Source organism: Polypterus senegalus, chromosome 13, assembly GCF_016835505.1.
Source record: "Polypterus senegalus isolate Bchr_013 chromosome 13, ASM1683550v1, whole genome shotgun sequence".
Taxonomy (NCBI): domain Eukaryota; kingdom Metazoa; phylum Chordata; class Cladistia; order Polypteriformes; family Polypteridae; genus Polypterus; species Polypterus senegalus.
The window spans coordinates 131964905-131990504 of NC_053166.1; the positions used below are offsets into that span (position 1 = coordinate 131964905).

Here is a 25600-nt window from a genome sequence, read left to right on the forward strand (position 1 = left end):
AACTCTGTACAGCAGAGCGTAAAAGGACACAAAGTGGGTTTCAGCAATACAGAAACTGATTTGCAAGCACATGTTCTGGCCTAACTGGCCATGTTTATTGTGTCACACATTGTGACAAACCTAGAAAGGCACTGTGTTCTGTAGACTACAAAACAAGAGAAGCTGAATTCCACTGGTTGTCAGGAGTACAACCATTTGTGTCTCAGACGACAATGTATATTTGCAAACATCCAACATAGTGGTTCCCAAGCTCAGTCCTAGAGACCACATATGGCCACAGCTTTTTGTTCCAACCAACTTCTTCTTTAAATTGTACCAATAGCCTAATTAGGCAAGCTGTTCTTTCTCAGATTCTATGGTTTGGGGTCAGTGTAGAAAGTACAAAACCAAGTTTAGCAATTTTATTTTATTAAAGTGTATGAAGCATTTATGTATATTACGTCGTCCTGCACGGGGTTTGTTCCTACCTTGTGCCCTGTGTTGGCTTGGATATGCTGCAGCAGACCCCCCGTGACCCTGTGTTTGGATAATCGAAGGAGAATTTAGACTTTTTTTTTTTCTTTTTATATATATATATATATATATATATATATATATATATATATATATATATATATATATATATATATATATATATATATACACACACACACACACACACATATACACACACACTAGCAGAATACCCGTGCTTCGCAGTGGAGAAGTAGTGTGTTAAAGAAGTTATGAAAAAGAAAAAGGAAAAATTTTAAAAATAACGTAACATGATTGTTAATGTAATTGTTTTGTCATTGATATGTGTTGTTCTCATATCTATCTGTATCTATATATCTCAGAATACCCGCACTTGGCAGCGGAGAAGTAAAAAGAAAAGGAAACATTTTAATAATAACGTAACATGATTGACATTGTCCACCGCTAGCGAGGACACGTGGGCCCGAACGGCACGTCCCGAAAGGGCAGCACGTCCCCAGAGAGGGTCCTACTATGTCCACAGGGTCCAACGCGGCACCCTGGGACATCTCCATTTGGCACCCCCTCCGACGCAAACGTGCCCCTCTGGTCTGCACCGCTCTTGCCCCCGCTGTCCCCCCCAGCTGGGTCACTATTGGCCTCCCGGCGTGGAGCTCTCCCACGGAGCAGCCTGTTCCAGGAGAGCAGGTCCCCGACGTCGGCTTCAGCGCTCGTCGGGGCTTCGGGCCTGTGGAAAAAGGAAAAAGAGGGCCAGAAGCACTGCCAGGACACTCACCCCGAGCGTCCTGCCGGTCTCCGTACCGGCAGTGCTCCTGCCCCCTTTTGACAGCCCCTGACTTGCCTGCCGAAGTCCTCTGCCGCAGGTTCCATGCCTGTCCTCTCGATGTCCGCGGGACCACTCTCGCAGGCGGCTCGCCCAGCCGCCCAGGGGATTTCCTCTGCCCGCGCAGAAGATGGCCCTTCTCCGGGCGCTCGCCCCCAGCGAGACACCCCTTCGTAATGGAGGTCCCAGCCTTCACCCCTCGGTTCCTCCTTCTATTCTTGGACGCCTTGACGGTCTGGGTCTGAGCATGGGAATAGCTCATATCCAGCCTCGTCTGCGTCCCTGCAGAGCGACAGGTGACTGCCGCGGGCTTGGAGCGCAGGGCGCTAGGACCCAAGACACTCATCAGCCCCTGTCCTGCCAGCGCCTGCGTGCTCGCTCTCCTCGCCCGATCGGCCGTCTGCACCGCCACATCCGCTGTGGGGGGATCGCTTACTCGAAGTTGGTCCTCCTTAAATAAGTCACGACCATGTTCGGCGGATCCCCCTTCATGCTTTATGGGGACGGTACAACTCACCTTCCCCGCAGTGTCCCGATTGCCAAAGGCTACAGCGTCGCGCCGATTCTCCGTCCCACGCGGCGTCTCTCCCGAAGCTAGCGCCTTCCCCTTCAGCTGCTCCAAGCGGAGCACGAGATCACCTAGCATCTGCTCTAAAGATGGCTCAGCGGGCAGAAGGGATTCCTCCGACACGCGCCGAGCCACTGGTGGAAAGAAAGAGACAGACGTCGGTGAGCTTACCTGTCCATCAGCTCCACGCGACGCCTGCTTCCTGTGGCCCATTCCCTCTGGCCCAATCGGGTCCCTCTTCGACATGAGACTGGTGTTCCTAGGTCCCACCTCCATCCAATCATCGGCGGACACACCAGACACACCAGCCAATTCCGTGCCCGTCAGCGGGCAGGTCATCCAGCCCGCGGCCATCTTGTCTCCCCTACTCTGGGTGCGGAGACGTGCCTCCTCGCAGGTCCGCCGATTCTTTGAGCCGCAGCGGCTCCGAATACGCAGCCTCCTCTGCTGCCGCCGCCGTGCTGCCAAAAGCCCGTGGCCCGGCGTGCTCCTGCCACGGACGCGGATCTGGTTCGTCCCCCCCGTGGAAAACAAGGTATGTACGACCCCAAAGGGCCGAGTATTGCAGGGCAGGGCACTCACCTCCCGGATCCCGTCATGCCAAGGCCCCTGCCTCGGTGTGGCCTTCTGTGTTGCATCGCCGACCTGGCCGTCCGTCCCGACAGCGCGACTCTCGTGGCCCGCTGTGCTCCAGTGACGTATGTTCCTCCTCCGCACCTGGGGATGGCCTTTCTGCGGTCCGGTGGCGGTCTCGGGGCTTAACCGCTCCCGCGGGGTTGTGCACGGGCCGCTCCTGCGGCCAGTGTGTGGGGTCCGCTGCTGCGCCAGGCTGTTCACAGAAATATTTCTCATTGATGCAGGTCCCCGCCTTGCACCCGGTGGAGCATCCTGTCCACTATCGTCTTCCCCCCGGCACTTCCTGGTGTGGCGGAAGTGCGGGGCTCCCGGGATAAATAGGCACTGGGGCGCCACGGGTCCCTACAGGGCTGGGCTTCCAAGCCCCCTACCCGAGGCCTCCTGCATAACCAGGACGGACGCCCCCTCACGGTCTGGAGGAGGCAGAAGCCCTCCTCTCGTCCTCCTGGGCGTCCCCGGCCGGACCACAATATTATTATATATATATATATATATATATATATATATATATATATATATATATATATATATATATATATATATATATATATATATATATAGTCATTTAATCCATGATCTGCTAAAGAGCACAATAGTCTGACACTTAAAACAGCTGCAGCCTTTCAGCATTCAGTGTCCTTCGCTTGAGTATCTGCTCGGATTGTTGTCTGTCATCATTAGAATACAATTAACAGAAGAAACTTCAGAGTAAAAAGCCTAATCATTTTAAAAACAACAAAAATGTAAGGGTTGTAAGCTATAGCAAAAATACCAATATTTCCAACTATCTTCAAAATGAGAACAATTAAAGGTAAAATGACTCCCTTGATTGTCAGGCTGATTGGAACAGAAAACCCCACAGCCACTTGGGCTTCCCATGACTAAGTCTGAGAACCACTGACTAACACTATATATAATAAATTTAAATAACTGTTTAAAAAAAAAAAAAAAAATTCCAAAAAGTTGTATGCTTTCAAATCATTTTAATGCAACAGTTCTATAGTCTGAAGAGCTACCCTTTTTACTAATTTCTATAAAGAGTGTGGAACAGCCAGTTTTCCCTGTAGTTTTTTTCTAAGTAGTATGAACCAGACACTTATGCCAGCAAAATCAGATATGCTCTGGGATTACCTCAAAACACAAGAAAAGAAAGCAAGTTCATCTTGCAGAGTTCACTTAAGAGCACACCCATACTGACACTAACACAGACCCAAACCTGGACTCACCAGCTAACCTAAAACACATACCTCGGGGGCTGCTGAAGGAAAACCCCTGCAAGCATGCAAAGTCAATAGGGGCAACGACTGCGTGAGGGATCTGAGGCCTTAGGATGCCAAATTTGTGAGTCAGCAGCAGTAACCATGGCAACATTGTGCAGCCACAAGCAAAGTTTTGCTACTATACTTAACAAATGAGATTTGACTACTTAACAAATAAGAAGTGGGAAGGAAAAACTCTATTCTGTAGCTTGGTTGAATAAATAAGTCTCTAGGCTACCAGCCTACTTACACCATCCATGGGGCATTTTACAATTTTATACACATTTGGTAAAGTCCACAACTTTGTAAACTCTAGATAATGAAAATGATCTGGCAATGGGTAAGTAACCTTCAAAGCAGGTTACCAATGTAAGATCTGTAGCAGAAAAAGGTCAGTAGATTTGCTGCAGGTATGGGTAGAACATGAAGGTTTTAACAGTAACTGTATGTTAAGGCAAAGATCCTGGAACAACTTCTTAATACTTATGAACTCATCTTTTAACAGCCATAATGATGAAACAAAGAAAATTTTAAGGGAAAAAGAAAATAACTTCCATAGAACATAATATACCTAAGCTCATTACCTTTTATGTAACATGAAAAGCACCTACTGCGGCTGCCATGTCTGTCTGTTCGCATGAAACAACCTTGTTACAAATGGGCTGATTTTGTTGAAATCTGGCATGTTTACCTCCTAAAGGAAATTTGCCAGGAAAGTATCATTTTTGTGGAGATATCTTAAGTTGTGCATGTGAAGTTTTGAAATTTCAAAACCTCCAATTTAATACCATTGGTAATTTTGCAAACTCTGTCTTAAAAAAAAAAAGAGAAGCATTATGTGTGAATTCAATTGCAGATTAGTTAACTACTTCAGAAATAGCTTTTAAGAGAGGTCACTTCATGGTCACTCATATGTTGTATATTTTCCTCTTTTGCTGTCAGGAGTGACTGTCAGACGAGTAAAACAGATACCGAATTGATGGCAGTCAGGCACTGGTACACCAGCTTACTTCTCTTGCTGCTTGTGGTAAGTTAACCATAAAAGACACCTACCTAGAAATTAATATAAGGGGAAAGGAATTAAAGTATGTAAGCACTTGTCCTTTAGTCTAGATGAACAAATATGACCTGTATTCAAACATCGTCCAAAGCAGCAAAAAATAAATAAAAATTTTGCTTGGTTTTCAAATATGTAATGTACTAAAGTACTATTAATAAACGTGAATTTAAATAAGGGCGGCACGGTGGCGCAGTGGTAGCGCTGCTGCCTCGCAGTTAGGAGACCCGGGTTCGCTTCCCGGGTCCTCCCTGCGTGGAGTGTGCATGTTCTCCCCGTGTCTGCGTTGGTTTCCTCCGGGCACTCCGGTTTCCTCCCACAGTCCAAAGACATGCAGGTTAGGTGGATTGGTGATTCTAAATTGGCCCTAGTGTGTGCTTGGTGCGTGGGTGTGTGGGTGTGTTTGTGTGTGTGTCCTGCGGTGGGTTGGCACCCTGCCCGGTATTGGTTCCTGCCTTGTGCCCTGTGCTGGCTGGGATTGGCTCCAGCAGACCCCCGTGACCCTGTGTTCAGATTCAGCAGGTTAGAAAATGGATGGATGGATGAATTTAAATAAATATACTAATGCAAGTAACTGTATTCTACAGGTATTACTGCTGTTACTTTGAATATGACTCATTACAAAAATATTTAACAAAAATGTGTTAACAGACTCTTTCATAAAGTAACTAAAAATGAGAAAGGTACAACTTTCAAATCATTTAACCAAGTAATATTACACCATGCGTATACTGCCGAACTTGTTTACAACAGTCATTAATTTAAAAATAATTTCAGGAATACAACACTGGAGTTCTGTGTCTGTATTGGTAGATGCTTACTTCTTTCTGTGTCACAGACAATTTATCAATTATTCAAAAGTTGAGCATGGCCATCTCCTAAGGATAGGAATTTACATAAATCTTCTCTATGGTATGTTTAACCATTCAGTATTGTAAGGTTTTGAGCAAAAAAAAAAAAAAAATGCTTCTTTAGTATAATTTATAAAGACATTTCCAGTGCTGATACAGCTTAATAAAATATGCACCAAAATGTTTATTACAAATTTGGCCCAATGTACAGTGGAAATAATCCAAAATTAAACACCACACAATCATCATCACACTGTATAAGCATCGGAGATTCCTTTTTCCACTTGTGTAAGCACACATACCCTTTTTTCAAATTAGAAATATTTTCTTTATATAAAAAAGCACACTGATAGGACGGGTTTTAAAATACACTGTAAAAGTTCTGTTTTGCACAGTTGGCAGGATCTGCATGTGTCAGAGTACAAGGGTCAGTGTCTTCTTCAGGATATCCTGCCTGGGTCCCCAAGTATGGCCCGTTCTTAGAATTTCAGGAAGTGAAATGCTACAGTAATTCCCCGTGAAGGGACTTCTTTAAAAAAACAAAACAAAAAAAAAAAAAACCCCATGCATCTGCTTTTTAATTTGCAATAATTACTCAATAGTAAAGAGGAAAAGGTTTTAAATTCTTTCAGATATTAAATTGGCTATATCCAAATGCTTGCATAGCAATTAACAAAAAAATCATAATACAATTTTTATTTACTTATTGGCATTGCTGTAGGATGGCACTTTCCTTTATTTATTCATTTACCTGTTTCGTAATAACAGTAATTGTACTCAGTGGGGTGTATAGTATTTACAGATAGAGGATTATAGGTTAGTGGTTCTCAACTAAAAGTATCGAGGAATAATTTCAGGAGGCTGTATGAAAGCACTTGGTAAGCAGGTAGAATCACACCCAATGTGTAATACTATGGTAATATTAATGTAATGCACCTCAAAATGAAAAGACACACTGATGTTGAAGTCACACTGAGTGCGATTACATGAACTCTACCAGGTTATTCAAAAATGTGAAAACTACAATAAAAAAATACTTTAGCTTCAATCTATAGAAAGTGTTAACAATACAAATAGTTTAATCTCCTTAGTGTTATGTTTACCATATAGAAAAAGAAAAAAATTCAAGGTTTTTAGCTCAACAAGAAAAAATGTGCAACAGAAACAAGTAAAAACTAAAAGGTCAACACAAATACAGTAGGAGAGTCACATCTAATGTGCATTGCTGTACTGATGCAGATTTAGTACAAATCCTTCATGCAACAAGTTTTGAAACAGTCACCAACCTGCCTGACAACCTGGACAGTAGAAGCATGTTTTTTGGTACACTTTTCTTATATTTTTGCTTTGAGCCCTCTTCCACCATAACTTATCACCTATGAGGAAGGAGCAAAAGCTTTAGATTTGTCAAAAATTATGATCTCGGGTTTTTGATGGATTGTGACATTTTAGGGCCCCCGATTTTGAAAACATCCATATCTCGATTATGGGTGTGTGTCTGTGTGTCACAGTTTGAGGACAGTCTAGAGCTAAAACGGCTGGATGGAAAAATACCAAACTCGAAACTCAAGCTTGTTATGAGTTGACAATGTGCTGATTAGTTTTTGAGCCAAATCATGCAAGAGTTCCCAAACTTTTTTCGGCCGCAGACCCCTTTACCAAAACCTTTACAACCGTCAACCTAGTCATTTACCTTACTTACTCAGATTAATACATTTGTACAGCACTTAATATTAAATATTTCACTAGATATCAAACTTTTCATTTTGATCACTTGTAATTAATAACTGAAAAAGATAAAAGGACTACGGAATATGGCATTATCTTGTGCAACATTTAATATCGAAACCTGCACTAACGAAAATTAAAGCAAAAAAATATGAGCAGAGTTTTTTTACATTTTTGACATTTATGAAAGAAATACGTAAATTCAAAATAAAAACAAAGTCCAAGCTGTACTGTCTGCATTTCTTTTTTGGTTCAGTCATATTATCATTTGAAGAAATAAAAACTTTTAACAACAAACAATTTCAACAGCCCCTGTGATAAAAAAAACCAAAAAAAAAAACCCCAACAATAAAATATGTACTTACTTGAAACAGAAGATTTTTATTTAAACACGAATAAATAAACTGTGCCCTGTGTCGGATTTTCTTTTTTGTAGTACTGCTCCTCAATAAATAATTATATTCAAAGTTCAAATCACAAATAAGTACCTGTCACATCAAACGAACCAATTTATAGTATTTTATGAAAGCATGACCGTACAAGACCGATAGATTTTGCTAATATCGAATACCCGTCGTCTCATCCCACCGCGAGCAAGTGTGGACATGCAACGGTTTTTCATGTCCGCACTTGCTTTGATACGTTCGATAAGACAATGCACAGACATGTTTGTGCTACATGCATTTTCATGCATTCTTGTGTGACTCTTATAACAACACATTTTACCTGTTCATTTGCAAGTTTGGTGTGTAATGTGTTTTTTTCAAAAAAGTGTTTTTTTGAATTATTTTACTTCTTAATTAGGTACCAATTGGAATCATAGATATTTTGAAGTAACAAACAAATAGCAGTAGTAAGGGGGTCTATTTTTGCTGTCGTCAACCCCCACATTTTTTTATTGAAACTACTGACCCCTAGAAAGTTCAAATCGACCCCAGGGGGTCGATATCAACCACTTTGGGAACTCTTGCTATAGAAGAACCCTTAACTGCAGTAATTCTGCAATTAGTTATGAATTCTTCTTGTCAACTGCTATCATAATGACATATTTTATGATCAGCAAGATTGGCATCAGAGCAGTAAACAATTACTGAATTGCTATAGAACAGTTTTGGGCCCAACGTCTTTCTTGTCCTTTTACTTAAACACAACTATTCTGCCACAAAGCTACTTTTACCATGGTTGAAGCTTCATGAGACTGAATTACCAGACATATCAGGATGGTTTGGTTGTGCTGTACTGTATGCAATAGCTTCACTATCAGTGTCAACATCTGATGATCCATTCACATTGTCATCACTATGGCTGGATTCGACTAATGATTCAGTTTCAATTTGTTATAAAACTGGTTTTACAGCTTCTCATTTACACATCACTGTGTTTTGATTAAAGGTTCTGCCCTCCTCATGAATATTGATGAGTTACATTAAAGTAGCAAAGCACATACAAATATTCATGATTTTTTGCAGCAAAATGTTATTTCATCCACTCTAAGTCAGCAGAATACTCTCCTGAGAGTTTTTGGGGCTTTATGTTGTAAAGTGAATAATTAACTGTCACCCCGAGTCTGACTTCGGCATAACCATAACACACAAAACCTGAATCACGCTTGGGATTAATGCCAAGGAGGTTAAAAGGTAACATGAAACACTCCACTTATTATAGTGGCACTTTAGAAGCAACTCTTTTTGTTCTGTTCACCTTCTAAACATTACATCAGACACTCTTAAGCTAACTTTTGACTTAATTATGTTCCAAATAGTGTAAAGAGCACAATTCTTTGCAGTGTATATAGTATGTCTTTCTGTACCTGGCTGGTGACCTCGTACTCAAAATGTTTCAGAAACAGTCCCTTCTTCTCTGGAATGAGCTCCACTTGAATGGTGTCTATATCCTGCAGTTCCAGGAGTGTTTGTGTAAGGAGTAAAGGGTTATCAGAAGTAGACTGCATTTTCAGAGCTTGAAGATCAACCAGTTCACCCAAATGAGGTTTTGGAAACTCTAAAGTATGAAAGATTAGAAAGAAAAAAATATATATAACATTACAGCATACATTTCATAAACACCACTTTTATTTTATGTGAAAATTTGGAAAGTCACAATAATCAATACTGTATAACATTTGATACACTCAATTTTAGTAATTTTGTATTTTTTCAAACTAAAAACTTAAGTGTCTATTTTGTTTGATTTACTCACTTTTGCTTTACATTTTTTAAATATGACCATTACCATAGATACAAGTATACTGCCAAATAATCTATCAGCAAAATATACTTTTCTTTATTTAAACAGTTTTTTGTACGTCATATGAACTAATCAAAATGAAACCAATTTTGGTATTAGTTTGAGTGCTTCATTTACTTCTTAAATCTTGTTTGTAAAGTGAAACTTTATTAGTAATTAAAAAAATCTAGAACATGAGCAACTTACAACAAACTAGTACAGCAGTAGTCTAAACATTAAAGTGCAGCTTTAAAATGAATTCAATCAATCCATTTTGTATGTTGATTCGCTTATTGAAGATGCCCACCTTTTAGAAAACTGCTTGTCCAAAACCCTTTCAAATTTATATAAGATTCCACCCAACTGAAATAATTCTAATGATTCTAATTAACCCCTTAAGTGTTACTCACAACAGGCTGCACCAACCATACTGTCACTAACATCAATGATATGTACCACTGCAAAATTGGAAATTACTCATATGAAACAGAATACAAAGATAGTAAAGAGAGGCATAACCGGATACTCAGACTCTAGTTGTTGTAAAAGAGGTTGATCGGTACTGCACATGTGGAAAAAGTCCAATAATACCCAATGAAAGCAATGAATATGGAGCGGCAGTAGCTATTTGCCACCACTGTAAGGTATGGACATATCTAGCCATGAGACCTCTGTCTCCAATCACATTATAATTTCTGTTACTGATAATCTTCTAGCCATCATTAGGTATGCAAATTTAGGAGTTCCCCCCCCCCAAAACCAAATTGGAAGAAATGATCAGGGCTACAGCAATCAAAATGGCCAGCTTTCACAAGAATACATTTAATTTTCTGTCTTTAACTGGAGTATGGTTGCATGGCTACTTACCTGCTAGAATATGGCACAACATATGCAAGATCTCAGTGGCACCATAATGCACATTCTGGAACACTGTTGTTGCACTGACTCCGTTGACATCCAAACTACTCATAGCTCCCAAGTTCCAAAATTAATGGTGGCACTCATGGGAAATAAGGCATACTAATTTTCATGATGAGCATTTATAAAACACTATAGCTATACCACAAAATAACTACTGACACTTATAATGGTTTCCAGGTAATTTCTGATGTCTCCTGCCTCAGTGCACATCTGACTCTGTTGTATCCATCAACTATAATTCTGTTGATTTGAAACCTCTTATTTCATAACGTTCTTAAGCTCACTCAATCCAACTGTACTATTCAATGGAGATGTGTCTGTAGTAAACAGCATTACTGGAGAAAATAACTGTTACTGTAACTATGTCTGTCACAAAGTCTAGCTTTAATGACCAACCTATGGACATTATACAAATATTAGGAGTTTGTACTGGCAACTCTAATTAAAAGGTTAATTTTTATTCCTGAATTCCAAGAATCCCAGCATCACATTTCCATTGGCAGGAGAAGTAGCTTTGCAATACAGTAGCAGTACCACATGCCACAGTAGGATATCAAAAAGAGACTAGAGGAAAATCAGTAACAGTTCAAATGATTGTCATTTGCATAAAAAAAATAAGTGTGACACACAATAAGAGTTACCATATAAAACAGCTAATCGGCAGCTCTAATTTGGATATGCTAGACTAAAGTAATGGGTGTTCAACCTGGATTTAAATGTTCACCGCAGTGATGCGCTTTTTACATGAGCAGGCAAATCATTAAACTTTGGGGCCCTGTAGCTAAAGCCTGACCTTCTACAATTTCACCAAATTAAATCCTTAATAAAGCAATGTTTTTTTTTTTAATGATCAGTTTTGTATGTAGACTGACATCTTGAGACTGTAACATAATACATAAATAATGGATCACATGTTCAGATCAGTTGGGAGTAGGCTGTCTAAAGCTTTATATGTAAGGCAGCAGATTTTTTTTTTTTCTTTTCAATTGGTCCCAAGCTTAAACAAAAACCAATACAAAGACTTAACAGGAGTTACAGCAGGTTTTCACATTTCCTTGTTTTATTTAATTACGTTTAGAATAGCAACATAAATTAAGTGAAGTTTAGAAATAGAATAACTTGAACATTTAGATAATAATGCCTTGCCTTATAGAATTTAATTAATACACTTTTTTCAAGTAAAAGTTACGGTTTGCTTATACATGGGAGAATATTTTAATTCTTCTGTTTAGTAAACTGTAAAAAGCAGGTTAGATCATATTGTAAAGTGTGAGTTAAAAGACTGGTGTCAAAGAGAACACCTGAATTGTGTGCCTTTTCAGTAAAACCAGAATGTAAGCCTACCAAATTAAGTGACATCGATCGATCGATAGATACTTTATTAATCCCAAGGGGAAATTCACATCTACATTATTTTCACCAGTTAACCCCCTTTCAAAGATGAGTGATGGCACTAGATCTAATGGACAGTTAGTTTCAATTCAGAAATTAAAGTTATTTTCTGATGCGCTATAAAAGTAAAATTTGTCTTTGGTGGAGAGAGATGACACTACAACAGTAGATTTGAGAGACTTTAGCTGTTACATTATGTATTATATCATTAAAAGATATTCATAAAATCTGAGCTTCTAATATTTGCAGAGATGCTAATCATTATGAACCAAGAAGATAACTAGTATGTTTCCATCTAAAAAACAAATTCCCTAAAATCTGCAAAAAATAAAATTGTTAATTTTGCTGTCACAAATCTCTGAAATATTGATGTTTTGTGAAACCAGGAGGTCTGCTGCTTCAAAGCAATTACATTGAATACCTTTAAAATTTTTATTTAAGGTTAGTGTTTTGCTGTGTGCAATACTAAGCCACTTGTTGAGGTACATTGTTTGTTTTAATTAAATTACTAAAGACAACTTCACTTAGAGTCTGGAAAAACATATCATGAATCAACTTAAATATTTCTTTAATGAGTTATTTTCATTTTAAGATGCTCTGCTAGTCTTTTATAGCTACAAAGAAGAACATAAATAAGTGAACACTGGTAGAGTAAAAAGAATTATCTTCTTATAAATATGCCATTTAAGGCCCTTGACTAGAATTTTTAACAAACTGTAACGGATGGTTTAAAAGCTGAAAGAAAAAAAAAAAAATCAAAAATTATATATATGTGAAATAAAAGGCACTTGCAACACTTTGTTGAATCAATTATTAAAGTCAGTGTTTGGAAATTTGTTTCTATGTATTGACACTTAAAAGTTAAAACAGTTATTTAGAGATTTGTGGCTCCAAGTTACAGTCAAGGGGAAAAGGCAAGCATAGCTATATTCCCCATCTCAAGGAAGAGAGTGCATTTACAGACTAAAGGAAGGAAGGAAGTAAATTGATAGTACAGTCTACATGGTGCTGAGAAGTTGCAGATAAATACTAATAAAAACAATTAGAATTTTTCTCCTTCCTTTTATAAACTTCCTTTGCAACTAGATGAACATTAAGATGGATGAAGGTGGTTCATTCAAAATACAGAGTTTAGAGGGAAGAAAAAAAAAAAACAAAGCAGTATCATCCCATACCAATACCTGCATTACTACATTCTGCTTTTCAGTATATATGTCATAGGGTTAGAAGTGTTCAAGGTTGCAGAATCATTTTAAATAAACATCAAATAGGTTTATGTATAGGCACTTTTCACCTTCAGTTCAAATTAACAGAGTGCACTTAAAAGGAATATTATTCAGATTTGTAACTCTACTATGAAAAGAACATTTCTGCCTTCAATACACAAATAATAATAAATCACTTAGGACTAACTATTAAGAACTACTTTTTCATCTTTTCCCACTTCTACGTGGAGTCAATGTGCTTAATGAACCCTTTTCCATATAGCTCAGTCCTGCACCTCTGCCTCAGTCAAACGCTTTTCCTTCAGATCTTCTTTTAATTTACCCATCCACCCATTTCTACTTTGGCCTCCATTGCTTTCTCTTCCCTTGTACTTCCATTCCCATCACGGTTGAGCCCAAGCGTATTCATTGATCGAACTTATAAATGCTTTTCAATAGCTCTCCCTGCTGCCTAAATTCTGAACCCTGATCATATTAAACCTCATGTGCTCTGTCTTCTTCCTATTTATCTTCTGAAGTCCTTCTCCATTCTTCCAACTTCCTCTCCACATTCTCTCTTCTGCGTGGTAAATAATACAATATGTTGTTATGCATAACTTTATTAAAACTTTATATAAACCTGGCCCAAGGTCAAACAGCCTTCTCTGTGCTCTCATTGCAAGTACACCTGTACTCCACAGTCAAAATGTATAATTAAAAAAAAAAAATCCATCACAGCCGAGTAGAAGCATCCAATAAATTAATGAGACTGAAGATAGATGGGGTATTGCATTGCCGTTTAGACACACTGGTTCCACTTGCCACTAACTTTTAACATCTTCCATTGCTCAAGAAAATGTTGGGAATTAAACAATTCAAACATATAATGCAGACATTTGTTTCCTGGCCACTATCATCTGGACTTAGTGGTGGCTCTGAAGCTGGAGATCTGCACTGGATATTTTGAATCCTATACATGCCAGAAGTGACTCTACTCCGTTGGGCCCTTGAGTAAAGTCCTTAAACTAGAACAGTTTCATCTTGGGTATGACATTAATCTGCATTCAGCTCTAATTTACAGGGAAACCCTGGAGGTTGGTGGCAGGATCGGCCATTGTAAAAAAACACCTCACACTGTTTCAGTGTGGTGCCGAGGTGTCACCCACTGTCCTCGGGTCCCAATATATGTTGTGGGTGCAGCGCATGCTCCCTATCTCTCTCTCTCCATTATCTGAAACATTTTTTTTCTGTTAAAAAAAAAATTTTTTTTAAAATGCAGAGGCACAACAGCTGCTAACCTTTCCCCACTTTGACTTACATAGTAGAAACCATTGAAAAGTGCTTTGAATAAAATTTGTTGATTTTCTCATTTTCTATAACTTATTTCAGACACTTTTTCATAAGGAAACTTATTTGTTATTTGTCGGGTGTTCCTGTAATCATATCTTGTTAGAAATCAACACTGATTTAGCCCTGTAATAACAGTGCCAAATTTAACTGCAATCTACTAATCTACTCACAGACGTGCTGACATATGTTCTCTAACACAGACATCCCTGGAAAGGTCAAATCATGTTCTGGAATGCATGAAACATAAATCCACTGCAAACAAGCAGTTAAAATTTTGGCCCCATTAAAATGGTGATAAAGAATACAACATAACTCTTATGTCACCTTATCTATAAATATTGCTATTTTTTTTCTATTATACACCGCAGTGGTCATGAATTTGTAAAGTTCCTTTTTATAAACTTACTGTATAAAATCTGTCATGATCCTTCAGGTGTCTACCATGGGGCAACTCTTATGTCTGCACTTTTTTTTAAATCTTGTTCTTTTCAATCGTTAAACTTTAAAGTGTATTATCTTCTTAGTCCATTAAATTGCCTAGTTATTGTATATTTTGGTAATAGCTATATGTAAAATAAAGGAGGACTGAACAGTTTTCATAGTGAGGTACACTGGATCTTTCCAAACCAGAGGTAGATGTACAGACTACATTTATCTTTACATCATAATGGACACAGACAGCAAAGCAAGTACTGTACTCAAAAGTCTAATATAAACACCTTTGGAAGTGCGAGATAAAAAGGTAGGTGGTTTAACTCAAAATTACATAACAGATTAAAAGAATTTTCACAGATAATCCTAGATGTAGAGTTCCAAAGAGTAAGTACCTCAGAGTTACATTAGTTCTAATTAAAAGGCACAGAACTATCTCAAGTATGGTGTTATAGATAACACATGAGTTTACACAGTACCAGTACCAGAGTCCATTCCATATCATAAGAGTGGAAACAGAGGACAAAACTGTTGAAAGAACACCAGTCTATCACAGAGAATAGCAATTCACACACAAAAGGCACCAATTTCTTGACAATTTACTATTATAATATTACATTATATTTGGCTGAGGTTTTAATCCAAAGCGACTTACAAGATCATAACACAGCAGAACCTCTTTATTTACTTATACTAAAACAATGGAGTATAGGCACGTTAAATTGCATGTTAATGCTTACACAGGGAGTAGGAAATGGAAATGATCCTTGTAATGGTTAAAGTGTTGGACTTTAAACCACACAACACTGACTTTCTACAGTTAACCATCAACCCAACACATATCTTTTCAGAATGTGGGAAAACAATAATGAGAGTTCCCACAGAATAACTCAGAAAGATGTTGGAAAAACTTGCAATCTCCAAACTGACAGTGACCAGGTCAAACCAAGTGTCTTGAAGCACTGAGGCAGCAAAACCAACTATTGTGCCACAGTGCTATTCACAGCATATAACCTTTTTTCTGGATTGACTAGGTTCATTAAAATGCATTGCATAGTTTGCACACACATAATCTATATAAACACACATTTTCTCTCTTTAAGGAAAACTTGTTGCAACTGGATTTTATTCAAAAACCAAACGCTTGACCAGAAGCCAGCTCCTACAATTTACCAAACTCTTTGCAATAAATTGAGAGATTATAAATATTCTTCAATCTTTTTAATCCCATTCAGAGTGAAGGGGGTTTGAAGCACATCCTGTCATCATAAGGCAGAAAGCATAAAGCAGCGTTAAAATAGGGTAGCAACCAATCACAGGGCACCCTTATGCACACATCTATATTCATACTCACAAGGCCAGTTTAGAGTTGCCAATTATTCTAACCCACCAGTCTTTGGGAATGGGGGGAGGGGGAGAACCCCACACAGACAATGAAAGAATGTGAAAATTCCATGACAACAAAGACTGAGAGCAGGATTCAGAGTTAGGATACTGAATTCATGAAGCAGCAGTGTTAACCACTGTGCCAACATGCTACCATCAGAGAGAATGTTGTCCACAAATTGTTAAAGTAACAAATAACAAAAGCAGAAACAAGCTGACAAAGGTCTACAATGCTTAAACAAAATAAGAACAGCACCATATTAAGAAAATAGCTGAATATAACCCATAGGTCATAAGACTGGTAACCCTGAAGCTATGGTATTATCCAATAACTATATAAAAAAAAAAAAAAAAAATTGTAGTAAAGACCATTTGTCCAACAGGAAATAAAAACTGAGAATGAGGGGAAAAAAAGTTACTACACGGATATTTTAAAATGAGTGGAATGTTTATATCCCAGTAACACCTGTAAAAACATTAAGTTTCAAGCTTGTTAAAGGGAAACAGCAGAAGCTTTCATGGTAAGAATAAGAAAATAGTTTAAGAGAAATGGGAAAAAAAAATAAAATAAATGTTGCCTTCATATTAGTCAAGTTTTTTTGGTTGCAAGTAAACGCAAATAACTGACAGAAAAAGAAAATCTACTGCTATGAGATACCACTGTGTTTTGCAACCACCCACATGGCACTCTGGTGTACAATAACACTCCATACACTTGCCATGGAACAAGGAGGTGACCTCTGGAGGGTGGGCCTCTTATTTGTCACATGTATAACCCACCATTGACTGTTGCTTCGACTTCAGGCAATGTTATGTTATTCCAGTTTATTATGCAAGATGCTTTCAGGGGCAATTACAGATCCTGACTTAGGACCATTCACAAGTAGTGCTGGTCCACATTTCTATTTTACTGCTCACTCTGCCATTTCTCTCTTTTTAATTTATATGCCATTTTTAAAAACAAAATTGTAGCTCCATCACAATTAAACGATGAAGGGGTTTGAAATTTCACAGGAAAGCTACACATTAAGTGTTTGTGATACATTATATGTTATAAACACCCTGCCCGCCTCCGAATATATAAAAACAAGATTAATAAATGAGAAGTTCTTGGTTATGTCCTCACAGTACAGTAGATATACAAGAAACAGCTGTGTAACATTATACTTTTCCTCATTTGTGGCATAGGCAATTGTGGAACAACCAACCATCTGACAAAAGTCAGACAGTGGGAAAACCCTCTTTAGTACTTTTCTTCCTCTATACTCTCTTGTTAAATTCAATAAGCCACAAGTCAAGCACATTTGACATAAGTTAGCTATCTGGCAAATATATAAATGCAGAATGCATGTTTTAATAGCTAAATGTTTATGTTTTTATAGTTACTTTTATCAACAACTAGAAAATCCAAAATAAATGACAAGCACTTCTTATAATGAAAGAAAGAAAAAAAAAAAAGATTTACTGATATACAAGTTGTTTCTTCTAGTGCTTGCCACGCACATGTGAGGGTGGTAAATTAACTAGCAACTCTGAAGTTCCATGGTGTGTGTGAGTGTGATATGTGTGTGAATAACCCCAGTGATGGAATGCCTCCATTTCCCCCTGTGGACTGGTTCCAACCTTCATATCTTGGTGTTATTGTTAAAAACACCATGACCGAGTTACATACTGAATGGTGGCTATTTCTTATAGCACTAGTTGAATGCTACTTTCTGTAGAACTTAATACTGATGATGATAACAAGGTGAAGGGAAAAGACCAGACTTCTTCAGCTCTAATCACCAACTCCCTCATGCCTTTAGGCTGTACTCTACTAATCACGAGTTCATAAAAAATCATGCATCATTGCAAATCAAATTATAATTATCAAATTAAATATGTTCGCTTCTTGTTTCCGTTTAAACAATCTACTTTAGTCCAAGTAGCTTTTAAACATAGGTAGCCCCACTTTACCTGTTCTATACTTCCCTTTATTTTCAATGGGAAGTTATACTCTCTGATGTATGGGCTCTTTATAACATTTAAAAAGGACCAATGACGACCAAAAAAAAAAAAAAAAATACTTCAGTAACTTCATTATACATTCATACTCCACAAATATCCACTCAATGTCAACCATAAAAAAAAAAACCCAAAGATTAAATACACCATCAACGATCTACTTCACTTTTCTTCTCTAAAAGAACAATATGACAAGGATGGTGATTGATATGGCATGTGAACATGAAAATATCTAAAGATTATATGGAAGATTTTTTTTAATATTTAAAAATTTTAAAACATTATCTCACCATCAAAAAGAAAACAAAAAAACAATCTACTACAGCAAAACACTAAAGATATAAATATGGTTTGAGGTAATGAAACTAAACCTCAAAAGTGAAACAATGAGATCAAATGTCAGAAGTGATTAAGGTGCCTTTTATTGGTTTTACGTTTTCTAACATTCACATAAATTATTCTTTCAATTTCACTGCCTAGATACAGGTCTTAAAGGAAAGCTAAAGCTCCAATACATTTTCATTTGTTTAGAAAAACAATATAGCAGAGAATTGCTGTACATTTTGTAGATATAGGATTGATACAATGAAGACGGATAGCAGGAATTTCTTATGTTGTGTTTAGGAGTACATGCAGTATTATTAACATTTGCTAGAGAACATTTATATGAATGTATTCTATTTGAACACAGTCTGCAGAAGCTCCTATGGATGCTTTATTTGCCCCAGACATCACTGGCCAAAGTTCATCTCCATGTAGTTATAAATCTCGTCTGCAATGATGAAAGTTTAATAACTAAAGAACAGCATGTTTATGGTCTATTTGTACTTCAAGGTAATGTACATTTATATAGCCAAGGGAATTTTAAAATGCACATTTATGTATATCTAAACAATTATTTAAATATATAGCCAGGGGAATTTTAAAATGCACATTTACGTATATCTAAACAATTATTTAAATAGGCGACTCTAATCTCCATTACTGACTAGTGAAACATACATACAGTATCTCTGGTCACCAAGTAAAAGAGAATTGAAAGGGGTGTAGTCCACCAACATAATATACACCCGATTGTGAATTCTGAACACAAAGGCATCATGTCCTGGGGGAGTAGCAATCGTGACTCCCATGGGAGTAAAAGAGAAGGAGTCCTTGATACCACATGTATTCACAGGCCACTTTATTAGTTACACCTTGCTAGTTCTGGGTTGGACCCCCTTTGGCCTTCAAAGCTTTCATTCTTCATGGCATAGATTCAACAAGGTCCTAGAAATGGTTCTCCGGAATTTTGGGCCAAACCAACACAACAGTATCGCACAGTTGCTGCAGATTTGTCGGCCACACACCCATGATGATATCCTCCCATTCCACCACATCCAAAATTGTGGAGATCATTGGACTACAGTGAACTTCTTGTCATGTTCAAGAAACCAGCTTGAGATGATTTGAGACATGGTGCATTATCCTGCTGGAAGTAGCCATCAAAAGATGGGTGCACTGTGGTCATAAAGGGATGGACATGGTCAGCAACAATACTCAGGTAGGCTATGGCATGTAAACGATGCTCAGTTGTACATTTAAACAGATTCCTAGCAGCTGTCCAATGTTAGGATAGATTCTGGCTCCCCACAAATATGTAGTTAACAAAGCTGGTTTAGAAACTTTTAGCAGTTTATCATTCCACATATATGTAGGAATATTTTAATTATTTAGTACTTTCCAGTCTCAGAGAATGAACGCTATGTTGTCGATTCTCAAGATGAAGTATGACACTGTATTAGATTATGTTCTTTGGAGCTTGTCCAGATATTTATGCAGTTTCCAGGAATTTTTTTTTAATTCCCTCTCACCAAAAAAAAAAAAATATGCATCAGCACATTCTTGTTTGGTTTCTTTGTTCTTTTTAACAGTGATATCTAAAAAGCTTCCTTCTGAAATGTTCAGGATCTATTTTTAGTCCTTTAAAGACTAGTTTATATATTTAAAAAGTTTATTCAAAGGTTTATGAGCATAATGTTTGTGTTAACATTTGTTTCATTTTGCTTCTTTTAACCAGTATTTTTTTTACTCTCAAAGGATCCTGAATATCTGTTCAAGACAGGCTACAGATCTTTTAGAACTTTTTTTTTTTTATTATTATTAAACTATCAGTGGCATATGACATCTTCACTGCTACAACAGGCCTAAGATGAATATGCAGCGCCGGTTTCTGAAGAAAGGCAGCTGGGCCAACTCTTTATCCATTTCCCATCTGCATACCTGAATGGACAAACGTCTGAAAAAAATATTTGAATCTCCATGCTGAACTAAGGCAGAAATTCAAAAAGCTAGCTAAGCATCAGCTGTAGTAAAGACTAACAGAGGGCCCAACAGTGGTGTTAGACCCTTAGTAAGTCCTGATGATGTATTTCTTACTGTTCTACATAGTTTTGCAATTCTTTGCTGGCACTCACTCAGCTACGTTACTCCATCTTTCATGACCTCTGTAGGTGATTCTTATTACATGTACTAGACTGAAGTATTCATTTGTCCTCTGTGATATTGTAAATATCTATCCCTTTATTTACTACTTTCAACAATACCTGCTTTTTACGGAGATAGTATATTCACTAACATTTTGTGTGATCGCCCAACTTATTAACAACTCTGAAATCTTTCACAATAATTTACCAATTTATCATGTACTGGTATTTGTTTACAACTTTGCCCTGAACTTTACATGGTAGTCTTAATAATCTAAGTGTCTAATTTGTTGAGCTTCCATGGATACGTGCCATTAGATCTATCCGGTATACATTTTGAGAAAAAGAAACAACAGTGAAACAAACAAATTTATGTTAATAATGAACACTAACATATTTCTTACATCATTCACAAAGCTTTTCTATGCCTCTCAGATAAAATGTTTTCTCCTTGAACAACTTCTCTTTTATATCAAATTTGACACTTTCATCATCATTGGAAGAACATGTCCAATGGAGGTAGCTCAATGGAATGGGAAACAAGCGGCCGCCATATGGTAGGCAAGTCGGGAGAGTAGGATGGGTTTAATCTCTCTCTTCAAATCCATAATTTCACTGAGCAGCCTGTGCAATCCACCTTATGTGAGGCAAGGCTACAGGTATAAAGTAAATGGGGAAAATCGCCAAAACTCATCCTCACCACTTTTTTCTAAATGACTGTAGAAAACATCAAAGCCAATGTATTAACATTGTCAATACAACAGTACCAATGCAGGGCTGGACCCATTTCTTTGGTTTTGAAGAATCAATATTTCCATTGTAGGTTTGTTGCTTGAACACTAAAGTCATAATTCAGGTATCTAAGTTTTGCATCCTTAAATTTCTCTCATTTTAAAATCATTTGATTTACTTAACATTGTTTGAGTCTGTGCATAAGATTGCAATATTCTCTTATTTTGTCTGCTGCCCACTCAGTTCTGAATACAAGAAATGTGTTCTTTCCTTTTTAGTGGCCATTACAAGGGTCTTACTCAAAAACACTAGTTTTCACTTTTATGATGATTTTCAGCTGTGCGTTAATGACACAAAAATGATGCTACTTGCAACTATATCATTATTAAAAGATTTTAAAAATGAAATGGTCAATTTGAAAATTTTCTTAGAAAACTAAAATGTACTTTTTCAGTGAGCAGTAATTCTGCTAAAAGTAAGAAAAGACTGGAAAATCATAAGTTGGAATGTTTTGAATTTTTACTATACATAATCCACCCAAAATGTGTATGTGTTATTGTTACTGATTGAACTTTTAATGGTCATATCTGCATATGAAGAACTTCTTTCTTAGCTTCGATATGCTGAAGCACTAATGCAGTGTCTTAAGTTTGCAGAATCCTTGAAAATGTATTCATTTGCATGAAGAACTGACTAATATAATGATTATTTTAAAGCTGTTCAATTTAAGCAGGTTAGAAAATTACATGATACAACTCCTCCGTTAATTTAAAATGGGTCAGTCAAAATTAAAATGAACTAAAAGTATGATTTACTAACTACAGTTCTTAAAATTTCTAAATTAGCTTAAGTATCATCTACTTTTTCAATGGGAATCTGAGCTGTTATTATTGGAGTGTTTAAAAATTCCATATTTATAGAAGTGCAAGTGCAACTGATTTTAGTTTTATAGTGCTGGATTTTTTTCTTTTCATCAAGATATGATGAAAATGCTGGTTGCTTGACAAAGAAATGCATTTAATAAATAATATAAAATGAAAACAATTCCAAGGAAACCATCTTACATCTGGGATTAGAATAAATCTCCAGTGTCGACACAATGTGCGCATTGCACTCCCATTACATACGACTTGGGGACTTGTTGGTCAACTGTGTTTGTCAGCACAGCACTGTGCATAGCAGGCAGTTAGAACAGAACCTGGCTTCTGTAATCGCCCATCGTGAAAAGAAGCTGACAGCCACACGGACATAGAAAACTATACCATTTTAACATGATGCCAAAGAAGTGACAGTCTCAATGAAGCATAAAGGTATTGAATACATCACACATGCAGTAGCCATAACTCTGCTCACTTTTTAATGCTGTACTGTACAGCTGTTATTGTTTGAGGCCCTCACATAGCTCACTTGTCTGCTGCCACCACAACAGTTGTTTTCCGCACCTACTAAATGACTTAATGAATCTTAGTACACCAAGTGCTCAATATTGGTAATTAATGTCAGCAATTACCTAGCATGCACAGTATAATAAAACAGTGATAAATGGGCAGAATTTAGCTGGATTTTACTGTTATTTTATTATAACAGCAGCCGAATCCTTTTATAATTTATTATTAAACTAATAATTTGTTATAATACAATAAGGTAGAGAGAAATTTTTATGAGTGAACTTGATACAAAACACACCGTGTAGATAAAAAAAATATCATTCCAACTTCCATTCATCTGCAGTCCTGTTTTTGACAGAAATATTGTAGATATTTGCCGAATAAGTAACTGGCTATGTCAGGGCACTGAACAATACCGTACACATTGGGTCTTTGCTAATTATACCTTGCGTATAGTTCTCCAGGAGTTTTTGGCTTGGTTGCTTCCCTTGCTGAGCCAATGCAATAAGAGCCAGGCCTTTGTACAGAGACAGTTTTGAAAGGAATCCCTCCTTACAGTCCAGCTGGCTTCCAATCTGGAAAATAAATAATAAATATTTGGGGTTTTAATGCCGACATAGTCCATATTTTTCAGCTTTTAGTTCAAGTTACATCTTGGTTTGGACATGGGAAAAAAAAAAGCAGTTGAAAGCTTTATTAAGGACGAAGAAACATTTGGTAACACTTTGGACTCAAACCAAATATCAATAAGTTGGCAAAGAAAACAAAATATCTTGTATTTACAACTTTCTTAAAAAGAATTACATGAAGATCATTCAAGTATGAGTTTAAATGTTCACATACAAAACCTGACAAGCCAATGTCTATTTTATGTGCAAATCATATGCTATGGAGAAAAATCTAAGCATAGCACAGTGATAATAAAATTATTTTGTGGGACACTTAAAACAATTTATGACGCAAAGGTCTATCCACTATTTCCCATGCCGTAACCAGGAACCGAAGTGAACAAAGAAATAAATGTCATCTATTGTACAAGCATGTTTGTAAGGGGGCTAAACTATATCCAAACCAAAGAAGAAATTATTTTTCTACTTCATGTAGCCATGCCTTGTCCATTTCACAACTGCTTATACATTAGTAAACTGAAGAAATTTTCACTGGCATTAGGAGTGGTGTGCTCCATTACCTCTACTTCTGACAGCAGTTAAGATATGGCAGTTTTTATAGGTTCAACATTAGTCCTTTACTCTTGAAAAAATACACATAAATCTCATTTGGAGCGGTCGGTGGCAAAGGGATCTCAAGCATGGCATCATATCCATAGTTAGGCTTTTGTATAAACTGGACTTCTTTATCATAGCTGTTAGTAAACTGGTTAATTATCACTTAAGACTTTAAATTTTTGAGACATCTGAATTATGTAAAGGGCAGTGTAGTTAATACCAGCCCTAGTGTAGATATGAAATTTAACACAGCATATCTAAAAGCTCTGTAGTCATTAGATACATCATTTTCATTCTATACTAGGGACAGAGAGTTTACTACACCTATAATCACAAAGGTGCCACCACAAAGCACAGTGTCAGCTGCTGGGAGGATGAAACCACAAGACTTCCAGCATTCTAAGAAAAGTCAAGCACAGTGGTTGTTTTGGGAATGGAGTGTTAGAGGCCAAAGCAAAAAAAAGTTTAAACTAATACATTACGTGATACATTATAGAGCTAATACACTTATAATATGAAATACTTCAGTCTAAATTATTGGTCAAAAAAACAGATTTGTCACATGCAGAGTTTTATATTTTGTTTAACACAGGTTTACAGTAATGAACCAGAAAGAATCAAGACATGTTTAGTTTTAAAATCCTTGGCTTTCAAAATGTGTCAGTTGTGTGTAGCCCGTGTCTTTGGTTGCTCATTTGACAAAAGTTGCATAACCATCACCATAATTACTGCCAGAACGTTGTCATTGGGAGCTACCATGGTAAAAAAAAGACAAATAAATGTAATAGTTAATGTTAGAAAGCAGAGTGTGGGTAAGGTAGGTAAAAGTACACAATTACTAATCCAGACTTCACCTTTTACACTTCACATAATTAGCAACAAGTCCACGTAGTTAATATGCCATGCAATGCCATCCCTTCCTGTGTTACCTGATAATGTCAGTAATCAGGAAATTACAGGATAGAAAAAGGCCATGATCCATTAAAAAAAAAAAAAAGAAAAAAAACAAACTGATATTCAAGCACGGGTAGTCCCATGGTCAAAAATAGGCCATTGATTAAAAGGCCTAAAAGGATCCCGATTTGACCGAAAAACAGTCAGAAGATGAATATGAAAGATGTGCAAAGAGAAGCCTATTAAAAAGCATCTTAAAAAGCACAACTTATTGTGCCATGCAACACTTGAGCTGTAGCAGTCACTACACACAAAAAATCAATTTCTGATCTACCTAACTGGATATCATCCATGAAATGTTAAGATCACTACAATTAGAAATACTTATATGTGTATTATTAATAAAGGCACAGTAACAAATTGATTGTTTTACCAATAAGATTAGAGTTTGTAACAAAGGCATGTTTTTTTCAGGTTAAGCAAAATGACGCTTAAGAGAAAAGTCAACTACAGGTTGAGAAAGTTAACTTAATATTTACATTATATTACCATACCTAGCACTCACGATCACAAGGTGCATTAC

The 25600-nt window shown here is 37.2% G+C and overlaps 1 protein-coding gene and 1 long non-coding RNA gene across 2 annotated transcripts in view; one reads left to right on the top strand and one right to left on the bottom strand.

Moving 5' to 3' along the window:
* snx8a (sorting nexin 8a) overlaps positions 1 to 25600 on the bottom strand; it is a 64227-nt gene that overhangs the window by 17175 nt on the left and 21452 nt on the right. The window contains exons 3-4 of the mRNA XM_039773980.1: positions 23343 to 23472; positions 9207 to 9397 (exon numbers count right to left, since the gene is read on the bottom strand). Coding sequence (XP_039629914.1) covers positions 9207 to 9397; positions 23343 to 23472 — 321 coding nt within the window. The remainder of the gene's footprint in view (positions 1 to 9206; positions 9398 to 23342; positions 23473 to 25600) is intronic.
* The window catches only part of LOC120541963, a 51467-nt gene that overhangs the window by 12407 nt on the left and 13460 nt on the right, over positions 1 to 25600 (top strand). The window contains exon 2 of the long non-coding RNA XR_005636121.1: positions 4703 to 4787. This is a non-coding gene — a long non-coding RNA (uncharacterized LOC120541963). The remainder of the gene's footprint in view (positions 1 to 4702; positions 4788 to 25600) is intronic.